At 35.7% G+C, this 16,416-nt stretch overlaps 3 protein-coding genes across 3 annotated transcripts; 1 reads left to right on the top strand and 2 right to left on the bottom strand.

Annotated features, from left to right (window-relative positions):
• Positions 1 to 3,757: 3,757 nt before the first annotated feature.
• On the bottom strand, positions 3,758 to 7,554 carry LOC116004966 (UDP-N-acetylglucosamine transferase subunit ALG13 homolog). Its single transcript, XM_031245169.1, has 5 exons — positions 7,442 to 7,554; positions 7,193 to 7,259; positions 5,777 to 5,994; positions 4,396 to 4,495; positions 3,758 to 4,267 (listed from the first exon to the last, which is right to left on the bottom strand). The coding sequence occupies exons 3-5, from the start codon at positions 5,954 to 5,956 to the stop codon at positions 4,011 to 4,013; spliced, it is 537 nt and encodes a 178-aa protein (XP_031101029.1). The 5' UTR covers positions 5,957 to 5,994; positions 7,193 to 7,259; positions 7,442 to 7,554; the 3' UTR covers positions 3,758 to 4,010.
• A 3,236-nt stretch (positions 7,555 to 10,790) lies between these two features.
• LOC116005018 (dnaJ homolog subfamily B member 1-like) lies at positions 10,791 to 13,451 on the top strand. The gene is made up of 2 exons (XM_031245236.1): positions 10,791 to 11,491; positions 12,653 to 13,451. The coding sequence occupies exons 1-2, from the start codon at positions 10,986 to 10,988 to the stop codon at positions 13,098 to 13,100; spliced, it is 954 nt and encodes a 317-aa protein (XP_031101096.1). The 5' UTR covers positions 10,791 to 10,985; the 3' UTR covers positions 13,101 to 13,451.
• A 1,157-nt stretch (positions 13,452 to 14,608) lies between these two features.
• On the bottom strand, positions 14,609 to 16,070 carry LOC116005108 (thioredoxin H2-like). Its single transcript, XM_031245350.1, has 3 exons — positions 15,896 to 16,070; positions 15,305 to 15,427; positions 14,609 to 14,841 (listed from the first exon to the last, which is right to left on the bottom strand). The coding sequence occupies exons 1-3, from the start codon at positions 16,037 to 16,039 to the stop codon at positions 14,710 to 14,712; spliced, it is 399 nt and encodes a 132-aa protein (XP_031101210.1). The 5' UTR covers positions 16,040 to 16,070; the 3' UTR covers positions 14,609 to 14,709.
• Between the last annotated feature and the right edge of the window lie 346 nt (positions 16,071 to 16,416).

Raw genomic sequence — 16,416 nt, 5'->3', positions numbered from 1 at the left:
TCACAGATTCACAGCTTTATAATTTTATATTCATATATTGCATACTAAACATTCACATTTTTTATAATCCACATTCATAACATTTTAGGGCGTTCTATAGATTGACAAAAACATAGTACTAAGATCATTCTTTGTAGTATAAGTTCTAGATTCTGCTAAGTAAAAGTATTCCATTACCTATCAAATTCATCAACAGGGGAATCAGCCCTTTGAAAAGGAACTCTAGTCACACCAGGGGTTGAAAAAGTTGCATCTTTAGTGGCTTCCCCTGCAATTCTATCCACCAGGGCATCAATCCCCGGTTCCCCCGCAGCATCCTCTATCTCTTGCTCTTTCTCCTTCTCTTTCTCCTTTTCTTGTTGCTGCTCCTTGTCCTTATGTTGCTGCTGTGTTGGTGGTGGTGGTGGAGTCAGCCCCAAATCACTCCCTTGCTGCTGTGCTGGTTGTGGTGGTGGAGTCACCCCTAAATCCCCCTCCTGTTGCTGTGCTGGTGGTGGTGATGGACTCAGCCCCAAATCAAAGGTCGGAGCATCTAATTGGTCCGATGGCTGTGTTGCTTGAGATAGCCCCAAGTCAAAAGAAGGGGCATTAGGATCCATTTGTTTCCTTGTCTTTTCAAAGGCCTCGACAAGGGCATCCACAGCCGTAGTGAAGCTTTCACTACCAAAGAAGATGTCGTCCAGCTGGGATGATGTTGGGGTTGCAGTGGCTTCTATGGTGCTGGCAACATTTAGCATGTTAGATAAGCCCGAAAATGTCTTCCTCATCACATTTACGGGTGCTCCTTGCTTTCCAATTTCAGCCATAGCCTCACCAAACTCTCCTACTGTCGAAGCCAACTTTTGTAGGATCCCTGCCACCTTATCTACGCTTGATGATGGGATATTCAATGCAGCAACAGGAGGTTGATCATTCTGCCTGGAGGTGGCAGCAGCAATATCAGTAGGTTTTGATATTCTAGGGAGCACTGTCCCCCTTCCAAATGACCCTGCTTTGTTCTCTTCTTTAACCCTTTTTCTAGCAAGTTCAGCACTCCACCCAATAATGGTTGGGTATGTTCTATCCACTCTCATCCCCTTAAACTGTACTCGGTCAAAGTACACAAGCTGCACAAGACAGAGAGTTAGAATTGAAGGTTATTCACAGTTTGAAAAGTTCATATTCACACATTCATGTCCATATATTCACAGACTCAGTACAGTATATTCACATATTCAATACACTATTACTATCTGTTATAGATTCACACATTCATGCCCATATATTCACACCTTCAATACATTATATTCACAATCTGACAAGTATATATTCATAGATATCAGTAATTATATTACCATCTGTTATAGATTCACACATTCATGCCCATATATTCACACCTTCAATACATTATATTCACAGTTTGAAAGGTTCATATTCACACATTTCAGTGATACTTGTTCACATATTTCAACAATTACAGTAGTATCTGTTCTATATTCACACATTCATGTCCATATATTCACAGACTCAGTACAGTATATTCACATATTCAATACACTATTACTATCTGTTATAGATTCACACATTCATGCCCATATATTCACACCTTCAATACATTATATTCACAGTTTGAAAGGTTCATATTCACACATTTCAGTGATACTTGTTCACATATTTCAACAATTACAGTAGTATCTGTTCTAGATTCACACATTCATGTCCATATATTCACACCTTCAATAATGAAAATTCAAAATAAAGTGAACTTACTAGGATGAATGCAACGGGTCCAGTGAAGAATTGCTTGTCATTTTTCTGAAAAGATTGAATGGAGTCGACCATAGACTTGTGTGTATAGGCACACCAATTGTAGGTCTTGATTTGGTCAAGGTCTATCAAGGATTTTAAAATCCTAAAGTTGCAACACCTATCTTGGTGGCCACACAGCATTGCCGATACTATAAACAGGACAAAGTCGCGTTTAAACATATCTCCATGGTCTCCTCTTTTCAGAATTTGCACTGGCATTGATGTTGTGATTGGGGATTTACCATCAATTCCCCATCGCTCCCTCCATGAGGCCACAAGGTTGGCATACGCTGCACTATCACCATCTTTTGCCATATGCTCAAATCTTGTGGCCTCCTCAACCACGTTGCTCCCTTGTGGAATCCCCAATGTTCTTTGAACATCATCCTCTTCTATAAGCAGCAATTCACCCCCTTCGAGTCGGATTGCAGAGCGATAAACATCAAACTGCCTAATCAAGTACTTCATTAGAGGGCCTTCACTCTTTGTTAGTTGGAGGTGTAATATCCCTCCAAAACCGATCTCCTCCACAGCCCTTTTCTGTTCATTAGTCAGCTGTTGAACAAACTCAGCCACAATCTTCGGGCTCATTCTTATATTCCACATTTTTTGTTGTTTCTCTACTGTTTCACCCTCATCTGTGCATGGATTTTTTCCTGTAGTTTTTCTCTTTGCTGCTCTTTCAGCCCGACTACCTTCCCCTTGTTCCACTGATTTCCTCTTTCCTGTTTGTTTTTCAGCGGCAGATGGCCTATCATTACGCTGTTTTGTTCTTACTTCGGCTTGGATAGACGAGTCTGAACTTTCTGCCTCTGCAGCTTGAGAGGAAAGTATAGCTCTTGTCTTCCTTGCCTCTTTGTTCACACGGCTAGGATTTGTTTTCTCCATTGCTGCCAATTGTACCACTGAATAGTTTAGAAATAAAAACAGAACACCACAGAGCTATAGATTCACACATTGAAAACTATATATTCACATAAGCTATACTACATATTCACAATCTAGAAACACCACAGTGTTATATGTTTATTAATTATATCAACACTGTTATGCATTCACACATTCAAAACTCTATATTCATAGTTAATATACTCTATATTCACAGTTAGAAAACAACACATTCATACATTTTAGTGATAATTGTTCAGTAATAGGATTATTGTATCTTCTACATTCACACATTCATACCACTAGATTCACATACCATATACTGTGTATTCACATATTGAAAACTCTAGATTCACACATTTAAGGGGCAATATGTTTAGTACTTATATCAACACTGTTATGCATTCACACATTCAAAACTCTATTTTCACGCTTCATATTCTCCATATGCACAGTTTGAAAACCTCACACTCACAGAGATTAAACTCTAGGTCACAAAATTATAATCTCACATTCACAAAGATTAAACTATTAACATTGTATATTACATACAATAGAAATCTACTCCACAGAAACTCATTAAACTACTTAGAATCACAAAATATTGAATAAAACGTAAAATTTTTGAACTAAAATCCCATAATATAAAAAATGTGAAGAAATACCTGTTGCTTAGTGTGAAGATTGCTGAAGACTGCTGATAGTATGAAGACTGCTGCTTAGTGTTGTTGCAAAAACTTCCGGTGAATGAGTGCTATAGTGAATCGGCGATGCGATGCGATTATGTCCGGAAAATGGCGGAGGAAGGGAGAGTGAATCGGCGAAATGCTCTTGCAGAGTGATAATGGTGAAGAAGCGCTGTAACTTGCGCGAGAAGATGGTTTATATATTTAAAAAAAAAAAATATGATTGGCTAGGGATAACGGTGCCACTAACAGCACCGTTATCCCCAGCAACAAACGGCGTCGTTTAAGGACCCAGGTGCACCTTGCAAGGTGCACCTGGGTCCACGGCATAACAATTCAAATTAACATAGTATTGACTTAATTTCCCTGAAATTAATTGGACCGCAAGTCCATTATAGTCGCAAAACATTGATTAATTCATGATCTTATCCAAAAGAAGATGACAAAAGGGATAAAGACTTTTCTTAGCCTAATAATTACCACACATTAGTTAAACAACCACATCAAACCTTTGAATCCTAGAATGTAGTTTTTAAATGAGTTTTTTTTTTTTTTCCCAACCAAGGTAGTTTTTAAAACATATTTCTTACACGGCAAAAATTAAATTTGTGTGAGACCGTATCACGGATCCTTTGAACCATCATCAGATCATTCCTCAGGAAAACCAAGATGCCTATTAATGAGTTTAGCTACTGGCTTAGTGTCACCGGGTTGATATGGAACAACACACTGCAAGTCCATGCTCGCGATGGTTTCATATAGCGTCTGGGGACGTGCACAAAACAAATGCTTTCTATCCGCAAGTTCTTCTGCTAGCTCGCTTTGATGATTGTCCATTAAATCTTCATTGACTACGACGATCAATGGTTTGCCTAATCGCAATGTCTCAAATATGCTTCCTGAACCTGCAGCACAATGAAGTTCGATTGTGTATTTTCTTTACATTTAAAGATAAATTCTTATGAAACTACACGAGTTCTCAAAATCATCAATTAGATAAATGAAAATAGACATGTATTGAATCATGACTAACCTGCATGGCTAATAACAAGAGATGCTGATTTCAGATATTCGGCTATGCTCGATGAGAAAGTGAAATAGTCCAGTGCCGGGGATCCATTATCTAAAGCAGACTGAAAATTTAAAGGGATATCTAAGCAAGCATTTAAAGACATGCTATAAATTCTCAGAGGAATGATAAATGTTACTACCTGAGCCTAGATTATGCAATAACATGTGTTTCTAACAATGAATACTATGTTGTCTTGAAGTGAGGGGTTCAATAGCAATCATACAGCTATTTTCAGATGGTGTGATTTTTATTTTTTTTTTGGTAAATCCACCAGGTCTTTCCCCGTCCGTTTAACGTTCCGGGTCTAGCCGCGTTCGCTCTGGGAGGCACGGCAGCTGGCCTAGGGGGAATCGTCACTTGTGGGAGTCGGACCCGGGTTCTCCCGAAATTCTTCCCCATAAGGAGAGCTCACTTGCCACTTGAGCTACCCCATTGGGTTCAGATGGTGTGAATTGCAGTCATCAATCATACATTGATACAATTGGAAAGCACATGATAACAGAATTGTTGATGTAATTCCAATATATAAAATAAACCATCTTGTACTAGACACACATCCTGACTTACATAGACTACCTGTACTGGTTCAATCAATAAAACATCATCTTAGACTAAGGTCACAAGATTTATGGTTAGTTTCGGCGCCCTCTTTTTAGGGAGAGGGTAGGGACAACCTTTCAACATATAAAATTAGCATAAAATGGTTGCATCATAATGTATTTTCAAACATCAGCAACAAATGAATGATCTCAACCATCCCTGACAATTGGAGTAAATTAGGCCATCAATCAGCATAAACTCAGCAGATGGATTTACTAATGTGAATTGATCAAATGTAGAAGTATGTCTACTAAGAGTAAATAAACTAATCGGTAGTTTCTGCTATATGTGGAATAGATACAACTTTGTTTAATAATCGTGAGAATATTATGGTTTGCTAATCGGATTTTTAGTTAAATTAGCGATAGTGTGATTAGTGTCAGAGAGAAAATTGCCAAAACAAGGTGCAAAAATAGCTATTTCAAAAAAGATATCTCAATTTGCAGATTAAGATAGCACCACCCCTTACAAACTAGCCAGCTTAAGCTTCTTAGTTCTTTACCACCCACCCAAGTGTTAATTTCCAAGAGCTGATTTTTACATCTAACTCAAAACATTTTTAGCGCCTCTAACTTATGAGAGTTTGAAACCATCCTTATACTTTTTTGGTCTTCCTTAAGCCCAAGACACAAAAGTTTGTAGCATTCAACTTTCACAGAGAAACATGATTTTGGCTGTTAACATATTGTTTAGAAACTAAAAACAATGAAAAGATAATAACAAAACCAAATTTCAGATTTACCTTTGTGGGAACATAGGTTCCACGACCCATTTGAACAATAATATCAGTATAGCCTTTCTTGAACAACTCTTTCCTAACTTCAGCAGTGTCCACAGTTTTAACTAGAGCATCGAAACAAGTAGTTCCAACGGTCACAAAAACTATTCTCTTGTCAGCCCCTTTAGCATCACCCTCCCCCATGTGAAAATGCCCAATTTTTATTCACTTTTCACTGAAACCTGTAAGTTTAGTTTTAAATTTAGCATCATCATATACTTATCAATGAAACATACAATTTTTTAAAAGAGAAGGAAGAATTTGGCAATCTTCCATCCAACGCCTACTATGCATTATTAGTTATTACTCATTTGAAAGATAAAAGCAAGCATAGGACTTTTGTTCAGTGGTGTCGAAAAGTAAATAGCATACTTAAAAATCAAAACCATTCTAATACACATGGTTCAAATAAAAACCAATAATAATTTGTGAAGTATTAAATTGGAAACAACATTAATCAATTAAACCAACAACTTACATTGATCAATTAATTGCAGAATCAGAGATGATAGGACTGCATCTATTAACATGAATAAGTGAAATAATTGAGCTCAACGATAATTTTCCTTAGTTTTAGTAGGAGAAGAAAAGAAATTGGGTACTATCATCAGAAGAAAGCTTAAAGAACAGATTTTTCACTAAAAACAGATTAAGATTTTCCTTAAAGAACAGCTTAAGAAATTGAGCATTATCGGCTGAAAAATGAACCTAACTATGGTACAGAAAGCATAAAGAACAGATTTTTCAACTTTCTCGAAATAAAGAACTAAAATAGAATACTGGAGTCTGGAAATTGAACTAAATTTACCCCCCAAAAAAAAATGCAAAATGTGCAAATTGCAACCCCTTGATTTCTAGAGTTTGAAGCTGTAATGGGTACAAAGAGCAAAAACTTTACCATCCACTAGAGATCTTGAATGGTCAGAATTTTATTTTATTTAAAAAAAAAAATCAACGCAATTCAGAAAAAATCAGTGTAATCTAGCAAAAAGAAATCAAGAACAAATTCGAAAATATAAAAAATACAGCAAGATAAAGTCCATGACAAAATATCAAACACTAACAAAACAGTTCAAATACAACCACACTTGGTTATCTAGCTCAAGCAATCATAATCTCATAACAATTCAGGTTTGGTAATTCTGTTCCCATTATGTAAGTAGCTTAGCAATTATAGCACCAAATATATAATTCACCAATTCACAACCACAATTCACCAGAGTTCACAATTCCGATTCACAATAAACCATTAACAATTCTCAATTACCCAATTCACCAATTCACAATTTATAATCACAATTACGCAATTAAGAAAACTTTATACAATATTTAGGTATTTATAAAATTAGGGTTAAGGAGCTGTTAATTTGAGGTTCGAACCTGAGGAGAGGAGTAATGGACGACGGTCGGCACCCGGCGAAGCTGCTGACTGGGACTGAGACGAAGACTGCGAGACCGGAGATGGCGTCAAGGGGTCAAATTCTAATTCTATTTTTAGTATATACTCCGTATCAATTAATAATATTTATTTTTTCTCATTTAATTTTACTCCAGCTTTCATGAAATAAAATAACAAGAAAAGAGTAATATAAAGACAAAATTGTGTAATGAAAAATGAAAACATCTTACTTGAATCCAAAGAAGGTCTTGATATTGATGATACAAACTTTGAATACAGTTTTAGGGACAAATGGACAATCGATCTGTCCAACCCATAGTCAGTTCACCATTGGTGAAATCACTACGGAAAAGGATATTTGAAATCCTCATTAAAATAAAATAAATAAAATAAAGAAAATTTGTTACTCCGTAATTTGTTTTAGGAGTTAATACTCAATTTGGTCTTTCGACTATTAAAATTTCACTACTTTGGTCATTGACTTTAAAAGTTGTTCAATTTAATCTTTTAACTATGCAACGTTTATCTAAAATGGTCCATCGACTATTAGAATTTCACTATTTTGGTCCTCAACTCCTAGATGAAACTTGGTTTCTTAGATTGTAAGACTGTTCCTAGTCCTATGGTTCCTGGTTTGGAGTTAACGCATGATGACAGTGATCCTTTATCAGATGTCAGCTCCTACAGAAGATTGGTCGGGAGATTGCTTTACCTCACCGCTACCAGGCCAGGCATTGTTTTTGCCATCTAGCAGTTGAGCCAGTTTATTAATAAACCTACTGAGCAACACCTTGTTGCAGCTCACATAGTGCTCTCCATGTTCAAGCCTTTGTTGATGCAGGCTGGGCAACTTGTCTAGATACTAGAAAGTCAGTGTTTGGCTTTTGTTTGTTTTTTTTTTTTGGAAAATTCTCTTATTTCTTGGAGATCCAAGAAGCAACCCAAAGTTGAAAGGTCAAGTTCAGAAGCAGAATATAGGGTTCTTGCTATTGCTGTTTGTGAATTACAGTGGCTGCAATATCTACTGTCTGATTTGCAGGTTACCTCTTCTAAGTTGACCACTTTGTTTTGTTACAATAAATCAGCAATTGCTCTATCTGAGAATCATGGTTTCCACGAGAAGACCCTCATCTTGTTAGAGAAAATGTCCAAAAATGTTTACTCAAACTCATGTATGTTCCCACTGCAAATCAACTTGTCGATGGCTTCACGAAGCCACTGCAAATATCTGCATTTCAGTTATTTCATTCTAAGCTGGGGCTAGATGATATCTATGCTCCAGCTTATGGGGATAACAGAAATAGAGAAAAAAATTCCAACCTATCCTAGTCAGTCAATCTATTGAGAGCAGTTACTAGAACCTTCTATTAGTTTTATATAAACTTTGTGTTCTCTGTTTTCTGTAACAATGAAGCAACTACTCAAAATAAACTTTCTCTTTCCTTTGCATCTTTTCTCTCTTTGCTCTGCCTGCTGTTAACATGCATGTTTTGTAAGAAAAAAGGCCGCCAATTATTTTTTTTTGTTTTGTAATTTTTTTTAAAAAAAAAAGTAATTTTACATGCAATTACATTTGTGTTTACCTGCAAATTAAACTGACTGCACATATTTAAGAAGTTATAGGCTTAATTGCATACAAGTGAAGAGATGAAGGGTCTAATTGAAGTTTTTGTTAATTTATGGTGCTAACTACACTTTGACTTATAGTTGAATGGTCTATTTGATCCTTATCGCAAAATAATATTATTTTTGAACCAACACTGCCCATTTGATAAAAAAAAAAAGAATAGTTTTTGTTGACTTTATTTTCTTTTGATAAATTAACACTAAAAAATTAGTAAAAATTACTTTCTAAAATTATTTTCTAAGTTTTTAAATCGACCCTAAGTTAATAATCAAATTCCTATTTATTACCTAAAGTAATGATGGTGATTTAAGTTAATGATATAGTAAGAAACTTGACATGGATTATCATGATAATAATAAACTGCAACACACAGTAGATCATACTATTATAGATCTCTTTGGAATACACTTGACTCTACAAAAGTGCCCAAAGGAGACTTTGCGTGGACAATATGTTGGGTCGCCGAACGATATCGTTTAGTATCCGTCACCCAGTCGCCATATTGTCCCTCAGAGACGCCAAAACTGATTCTGTTACCGCACAAGATACTCTGTTCCCCACTACTTTACCCGCCTGCACGTTCTCATTCTCCCAAAGTCACAGCCTTGTCATCCAATCATCCCTCACAGCTCCATGCGATTCTTCCACTACAACACCAACATTTTTTTTTGAGAAAATTGACGTTTTACTATTGGGGTCATCTTAACTGCAGTTCACGATTTTTAAAAGTGTTAATTACATATCTTGATTATTCAATTTCTGTCAATTTTAGACACTCCGGCCAAATATTACCGGAATTTCCTAAACCTTAAAATAACAAGGGCATTATAGTCATTTCACACCTTATTTTAAGGTTTAGAAAATTTCGGTGAGATTTGGCTGGGAATTTGAACAGAGTCCAAAATTGACAGAAATTGAATAGTCAGGGTATGCAATTAACACTTTTGAAAGTCGTGAACTGCAATTAAGAGGACCCTAGTCAGTAGACTAAATGACAATTTTCTCCTCTTTTTTTTTTTTTTTTTTTTTANTTTTTTTTTTTTAACTTAGGCGATCTAGTTTTGCAATACTAATCCTAAGTTCACATGATCCCGCCCTAGAGTTATTACAAAGGTAAATTACAAATCGTACACTCAATTCATCGATTAGATCCTATTCTTCATGTATCCAAAAGGGATCCAATCTAAACGATTTAGAGCATCTACACCTGTGAATATTACATGGTTATTGGAACAGTGCTTGGTGAGGTGGAAGAGAGAGGAATGGAGATAGAAGAGAATGGGTTCAGCCTGCAAATTAGTTTTTTGGAACAGTGATCGTCAGTTTTGAAATCCCAGGTTAAGTCATGCAATCCCGCGTCAGGCGCAACTAATGCGCCCAACAGGCACGTACATTGCACGCGGCGCGTTAGTCGCGTCTGACGCGGGCTGACAACTTTTTTTAAAATGATTTGTTTGTTTTTTGTTCCTCATCTCATTTTCTCTTTCCTAGTCACACTTACAAAAACTTCATTGATAAGGATGCTCTTAGTATCGTTGAATTCACTTTTTTCGGTGCATGTTTTCATATTCGAACTCCTTCACTGTTACCTCTAATCATGATCTTTAGGTCAGAGAACTAACTAACTACGCTAAGCTCTAGAACAACATCTCAGTTGGTCACATGGGTGAATTTTGGAAAGAAAGATAAGATATTGAGTCCTACCAGAGAGAGCAATCTTTCAAAGTGAGGAGCTCCTTGTGCACAATAAGCACAAATCTAATCTCTGTGATTTAACTGAGTTATCATAATTTGCATTTTTTCAAATATTTTGTCGGGCCAGAGCTTGGGGTCGTTGAGGTTGGAGATTAAAAAAACAACACCAATATTCTCGAGGAAGTGAACCGTCGTAATCATTGCCTCACCTACCCGTTATCATAATTTCTTCCAAAATAAAAAATCTCCATCCCTCCGCGTATCATAGCGTAACATCCGCCATTCGCGTTGACGTCCGGCTTACTCACCGGAATTTCTCCCGCCATCCTCCATCTTGATAAGCCCTTCTAGAACCTTCTCGAATTCCATTTTTTCGATTCATATAGACACGAAGTGACGAAGGCAAGTTGTGTTGATCGCTTTGATTGGATCGTCAGAACTGGGAAGGGAAAATGGGTGTTGATTACTATAACATACTGAAAGTGTCGAAGAACGCGACCGATGAAGATTTGAAGAGATCGTACAAGCGTCTGGCGATGAAATGGCATCCGGATAAGAACGGGGAGAACAAGAAGGAGGCGGAGGCCAAGTTCAAGCAGATATCCGAGGCCTATGACGTGCTCAGCAACGCTCACAAGCGCCAGATCTACGATTTGTACGGCGAGGAGGCGCTCAAGTCCGGCCAATTCGATCAGGCGTCGCCGACTTGTGCTGGCCACCCTGGCGCCGGAGGGAATAGCTTTAGGTATAAATCGCGCGATGCCGATGACATTTTCGCCGAGTTTTTCGGTTTATCGAAGGGAGGATTTAAGGACAGTCCTGTTGTTGCCGGTGGAGACAGAGGAACGCCGCGGAAGGCGGCGCCGGTGGAAAACTTGCTGCCGTGTAGCTTGGAGGAGCTGTATAAAGGATCCAAGAGGAAGATGCAGATTTCAAGGATCGTTCTCGATGACACAGGGTATGTAACTTATCTATGTGCATAAATTCATTTCATTACTGAAACATTACCGTAGTTTTTTTTGGTCTATACATACACGTATATATACAATATCTAACGTTAATTGCCTAAAAAAGTATCTATATCTGTTTGTGTATACATCCATCTGAGTTTAATTATTAGAAATAAAAGGTAAGTACATGATTAATCATGCCAAAAAATATATGGAGAGCAGTAAAATTATGAGAAGGCTGTGTGGGGATATTCTCCGATCTCTTCTTACGAGTTATTACTATTCCTCTATTTGTTTCAAATCTTTTAGATTAAATTTTAGCTAAAATTATGGGATTTAACTATAAGATGGGATTAGCTAATTTATAAGTTGGGATAAATGATTTGGGACTGGTAGCATTTTCTTAATTGTGAAAAAGTAGACAGAATCTTACAAAAAGACAAAAGGTTTGGTTATAGCAAGTTGAAAACTTGTGGAATTAAGAGTTTGAAAAGTGTTGCACACTTGCCCTACCTACTAAAATTTGTTTTGAAGCATGACTGGCTACCCTTCATGAATATGATATTCATTTTAATCTATCTTTAGTAGTATGGTTGTAAATTGACTTATAAAAAGTGATCAAATTTATAATTTTAGGAGAAGTCAAAAATTAGGAAATGGAACTGTTTTGGAGGGACAGATTGAATAGTTATTTTCTACTAGCATAGAGACATAGAGTGGTAGGCAATCTCTTCATTGCAACAAATTAGTTAGTGCTGCTAGTTGTGATTTGATTTGATATGTATCTTAAGGAGAAACAAAAGGAAATAATATAGAGAAATTTTTCTTATAAGTGTTGGGCAGAGGCCGGTAAGGGACTAAGGGCCAAGCCTAACACTATGTGGCTTGAGGAATTGTTGGGCGGAGGCCAGTAAATGGCCAAGTCCAGCACCTTGGCTCTTGACAATGTGTGGCGGTATAAGGAAATAAAGTTACGGGCTTGAGTCCTAGCAAGAGCAGTGGTGCTGGGAGGGGATTGTTGGGCTGACGGGTTCGAGTCCTACCCTGCCTCCGCCCAACAATAAGTTATAACAAAAGCAAATATTTTCATGTATCTGATTGACCAAGTATTAATTGTACTGTATCATTTTCTTGTGGTTTATGGGTTATTGTGCAAATTGTGATTGTAGTAAGCCTGTGACTGTTGAGGAGGTGTTGGCAATACATATTAAACCTGGTTGGAAGAAGGGCACTAAGATTACTTTTCCTGAGAAAGGGGATTATGAACCCGGTGCTGCCCCAGGAGATCTTGTTTTCGTTGTAGAGGAAAAACCTCATCCTGTGTTCAGAAGGGATGGCAATGATCTTGTTGTTCATAAAAAAATTTCCTTACTCGATGCTCTTACAGGGAGTACAATCAGCCTAACAACCTTGGATGGTAGAGAGCTAACAATACCAGTAACCGATGTCATCAAGCCAGGGCATGAGCAAGTAATCCCAAACGAAGGAATGCCGATATCAAAAGAACCAGGTAAGAAAGGAAATTTAAGGATCAAGTTTGAGATCAAATTCCCTTCGCGGCTTAGTTCAGATCAGAAATCTGAACTGAGGAGGGTACTGGGTAGACCAGCTGAATAGCCAAGGCTTTAGCTTGGGTTATTGCTAACACAAATAGGGGAAGGGCAATGTAAATACATGACATTTACGATAGAGAAGATAATTGTGCATACTAGGAACATAGTATGAAGGATTTCTTAAGAAATTTCATTACTGTTTAGTTCAGTAAGAGCTCCCTCCTATTTAGCTTGCTACTCTTGCTGCTACTATATTTAATCAGCGTGATGCTTGTTGAACCTGTAAATTTTAATGTATTGTAGTTTTGGTGAGAGATGAAATGTATTTTTCCGGGTGTGAACATTTTGTTACGTTGTTGAATAATCAAGTGCAGATCATATATATGAAACATATTCATTTGGTTTTTCGAAATAATGTGGATCCTTTTTCTCCATAACAAGTAATTATTTGTTCCGTTATTCTGTTGCAGCCAGCTTCGGTTCCATTGCAAATGTATCTGTTCATGTTTCGGTTATATTCCTTGTCTGTGATTGTATGCTCCAATTGTTCCAGCTCTTTTTTATTAGAGTTAATGTAACTATTGATCGTCCAAGTATTGTGGTCTTTCAATTTGAAATCCATTCACTTTAGATTCTCAGAGAATTAATAGTTTACCACTTTTGGTCTTCTGCTACCTTTTTTTGTCAATGTTGTAATTTTCATTTGAGTTTATGAGAATTTATTTTATGTCACTTTTGATCCTTTGATACTTTTTCTGTCTAAAGTGTGTTAAAGACTGAATATGAATGGAACTCTCATTTTTCGATGCATTCCAACATATGAGAGGATCAAACATACCACTCAAAAATTTCACTACTATTATATTACTACCATATTATAGTATTATACATTCAAAATTCTATATATGTTAAAATCTACAAGTATTCCTTCCTTATCATTTGCATAATACTTAATTATCAATACATTGACATGTGAAGCGCAACCTCTTAAGTGCACTTCTACATATCATTAGATGTACTTTATAGTTACGTTGTACGCAATGCACTATTGCTTTAAAATAAGTTCATAATTTTTGTCTAAGAAGTGGTTCTCACAAGATTTAATCCCTATCTATATATATAGGGAACGTTGACAACAATGCATATATATTAAAATGTATGGTATTAATGTAATATTAAAATGACTTCCAATAATACATAATTGCATTTAGTACCATTAGAAACTATTTCTAATAATATCATATATAATCACATATTATATTGTACCTAGCTAGTATGCAGAAACTGGTTCTAATAGTACTATGTATAATTTTGAATAGTTTATATTAATACCGAGTACAATCTATGATTGTATCTTATACGATTTCAATCTTGCACAAATGTCGCCATGTTTTTGGATATTGACATGTATGTATATGTGTGTTATGTTTTATTGTTTTAATTAATTAATTTTGATTTTTATATTTATGAATTGAAGGATGCATCTCAATTAAAAATCTAAAATGATAGTTGAATTGTACATTTATTATTTGTATATATTATGCTTAACATTATTTACTTTAAAAAAAAAACTACAACTAAAACTTATTACAATTATTTATTTTGATTTCGATTCACAAATTCGAACCAAATATCATTCGGTTTCATACTTATATGGCATGCACAATATTTAATTAGTATCTATGCTTCTGGATTTTCTTCTGGAGTTGTTCCCTATCTGCCCCAATAACCTTTTCAATCACTTTGCCTTTCTTCACCAGCACAAACGTTGGCATTGATTCTACCCCAAAGTCTTGAGCCACATCCTATTCAATATTCATAGTAAATACAATTCTCAATATCATCAAATTTATTCCTTCAAAAAAAATATCATCAAATTTATCATTTAATTTTTTTTAAAATCTCATTTTACTCTTTACTTCTTGACAGATCATTAGCTCTAAGAATGATTTATTTATTTTTTTTCCTTTTTTATTCATTCCATTTTGTTTAATAATGCAAGTTGTGATGATATATATATAAAGTGAGAGACGTACAATTATGTCCACATATAAACCATGTTGGGGGAGGCTAATGATGGGCTTAGCACAATAATTGGTGTCTAGGCCCTAGGGAATTGTTGGGCAGAAGTCAGTGAAGGGACAAGTCTAACCCACTGCTTCGATAATGCGATTGGCGGTATAAGAGAATAAAGTCACACGTTCGCTAGTAGTTATAACTTTTAGCGTAGTAATATGGGCTTAGTTTGATTTTAAAAATAAAACGTACCCCCAATTCATCGACATCAATCTTAACAAATTCAACGTCACTGTAGTGAGCAGCAAACTCGTGCACGATAGGCTCCATGTACTTGCAAGGTCCACACCATGTAGCTGTGAAGTCGATTACCATCTGCATGCCATCCAAATTTCTAAACCAGTTAAGTACAAAAATAATGTCTTTTAAGCCAGCTTAATGGTCAAACCTCAATGTGTCAATTAAGGTGCAATATATAATTGGGAGGTTTTTAAATTAGTCATTCATTTATGTTTCTATTTTTATATATTATTATTATATGTTCAACACTTGCTAATCAAACATTAGATAGGTAGTTAGAAGACAACACTAAAATTTCACCAAAAAAAAAAAAAAGAAGACAACACTAAAATAACTAGAGCTACATAATTGAAGGACTAAAAACATGGTTTTTCGATCTCCAACTTATATTTATATATCCAACCTATATATAAAATTCATTAATTTTTTCATGCTATAGCCTCAAAAGAAATTATTGGTTCTTCCCCAAAATAGCTAAGCTAGGCATGATCAACTATTATTACTTGAAAATAAATTAAAGAAAATGTGGAGATTGTATGTTACCAGTTGCTTTGTTTGCTTTGAGGCATCAAAATGGATCCTCCAATTCATAGAAGAATGGAAGGCAATAACAAGAGGCTTCTTTGTTGTTGATCCATTTGATTCTGGCCAAGTTGATGATGATGAGGAGGAATGATTAGCACCCATTTCTCTCAACAAAATTGTGAGCTCAAAGGAAACAAGCTTGGTTTGGAGTATGATAATTTAATTGGCATACACCCTTTTATACTAGTTAATCATGATGTAGAAAAAAAAAAAACTAAATTCAAAAGATTTTCTATTTTTTAATTTATATACAGAATATATTCTTGAAGTAACCTTTATGATATCAACCACACAAGTAAACATTATAGGATATGATGCTTAATTAATGTATTAGTAAGGATTCAATATTTTATATAGGATAATGTTATTTATATCACCTTGTTTTATTGTATGCTCAAAATAGATAATGGGTAAATGCGTGAATGAGAAATTAATTCTAAAAGTAAATCCATTTGAGTTGAAAATTGAAGGTGGAATGT

The sequence above is a fragment of the Ipomoea triloba genome, chromosome 14 (genome assembly GCF_003576645.1).
Source record: "Ipomoea triloba cultivar NCNSP0323 chromosome 14, ASM357664v1".
Classification (NCBI taxonomy): Eukaryota; Viridiplantae; Streptophyta; class Magnoliopsida; order Solanales; family Convolvulaceae; genus Ipomoea; species Ipomoea triloba.
This window is presented reverse-complemented; position numbering and strand designations above follow the sequence as displayed.

What these genes read in the sequence shown, in the direction of transcription:
- LOC116004966 (XM_031245169.1), bottom strand. Translation starts at nt 5,956, where the DNA reads ATGGGGGAGGGTGATGCTAAAGGGGCTGACAAGAGAATAGTTTTTGTG. An exon ending in GAACCTATGTTCCCACAAAG is followed by an intron (nt 4,496 to 5,776) that starts GTAAATCTGAAA and finishes TTAAATTTTCAG; the next exon opens with TCTGCTTTAGATAATGGATC. An exon ending in TCTTGTTATTAGCCATGCAG is followed by an intron (nt 4,268 to 4,395) that starts GTTAGTCATGAT and finishes ATTGTGCTGCAG; the next exon opens with GTTCAGGAAGCATATTTGAG.
- LOC116005018 (XM_031245236.1), top strand. Translation starts at nt 10,986, where the DNA reads ATGGGTGTTGATTACTATAACATACTGAAAGTGTCGAAGAACGCGACC. An exon ending in ATCGTTCTCGATGACACAGG is followed by an intron (nt 11,492 to 12,652) that starts GTATGTAACTTA and finishes TTGTGATTGTAG; the next exon opens with TAAGCCTGTGACTGTTGAGG.
- LOC116005108 (XM_031245350.1), bottom strand. Translation starts at nt 16,039, where the DNA reads ATGGGTGCTAATCATTCCTCCTCATCATCATCAACTTGGCCAGAATCA. An exon ending in CAAAGCAAACAAAGCAACTG is followed by an intron (nt 15,428 to 15,895) that starts GTAACATACAAT and finishes GATGGCATGCAG; the next exon opens with ATGGTAATCGACTTCACAGC. An exon ending in TTGATGTCGATGAATTGGGG is followed by an intron (nt 14,842 to 15,304) that starts GTACGTTTTATT and finishes AATATTGAATAG; the next exon opens with GATGTGGCTCAAGACTTTGG.